Source organism: Lupinus angustifolius, unplaced genomic scaffold (assembly GCF_001865875.1).
Source record: "Lupinus angustifolius cultivar Tanjil unplaced genomic scaffold, LupAngTanjil_v1.0 Scaffold_553, whole genome shotgun sequence".
Classification (NCBI taxonomy): Eukaryota; Viridiplantae; Streptophyta; class Magnoliopsida; order Fabales; family Fabaceae; genus Lupinus; species Lupinus angustifolius.
In genome coordinates, this window is record NW_017727896.1 from 4,064 (window position 1) to 4,900 (window position 837).

General features: G+C 42.1%; 1 protein-coding gene across 1 annotated transcript; it reads left to right on the forward strand.

Annotated features, from left to right (window-relative positions):
* Nucleotides 1-281: 281 nt before the first annotated feature.
* LOC109341653 lies at nt 282-837 on the forward strand. Its single transcript, XM_019579596.1, has one exon. It carries the CDS (start codon nt 330-332, stop codon nt 810-812), a length of 483 nt encoding a protein of 160 aa, XP_019435141.1. The 5' UTR covers nt 282-329; the 3' UTR covers nt 813-837.

Below are 837 nucleotides of genomic sequence, written 5' to 3' on the forward strand. Positions count from 1 at the left end.
TAGTTTTATATATTGTCATTATATTAAAAATATTTAGTTAATATTTACTTATTTTAAATTTAAATATAAGTAATATAAATGCATTGATATGATATACTGATTGTATAAAAAAATTTATAGTATAAATATTTGAGATGAAAAAATAAACACTCATAATTAAAATGGGGATAATTATTTCTTATTGGGGTTAACATGAACCAACCCACATAGTTATTACCAGCTAGGCCCAGCCCTGAAAATTTTGCTAAAGTAAAGTTACGTTTTAGCCCCTCACAGATAACATCACCCATTTCAATCTTTCCCCTCTCTCTCTCCACAACCAAAAAACAATGGCAGTCGCAAATCTTCAACGCCTCTCCTCCCAAATCCCCCGCCTCTCCTTCTTCTCCAAATCCCTAATCTCCCGCACCACCACCACCACCACCACCGCCGCCGCCACCCCCTCCGCCAAGGTCTCCGACCGCATCGTGCGTCTCTTCGCAATCGACTATGAAGGCAAGAAACACGAGATCATAGGCCTCACCGGCCAGACCTTGTTGAAGTCATTGATCAACAGCGGTCTGGTCGATCTGGATTCTCACCGGCTCGAGGAGATCGACGCTTGTTCGGCTCACTGTGAGGTCAACATCGCGGAGGAATGGTTCGAGAAGCTTCCGCCTCGTTCTTACGACGAGGAATATATTCTCAAGAGGAATTCGAGAGCTAGGGTTCTTAATAAGCACTCTAGATTGGGGTGTCAGGTTATCCTTACCCATAACCTTAAAGGTATGGTTGTTGCGGTTCCTGAACCTAGACCATGGGATACTAGCTAATTCGGGTTTTTTTATTGTAGTCCTT

Coding starts and splice junctions, on each gene's coding strand:
- LOC109341653 (XM_019579596.1), top strand. CDS start 330: ATGGCAGTCGCAAATCTTCAACGCCTCTCCTCCCAAATCCCCCGCCTC.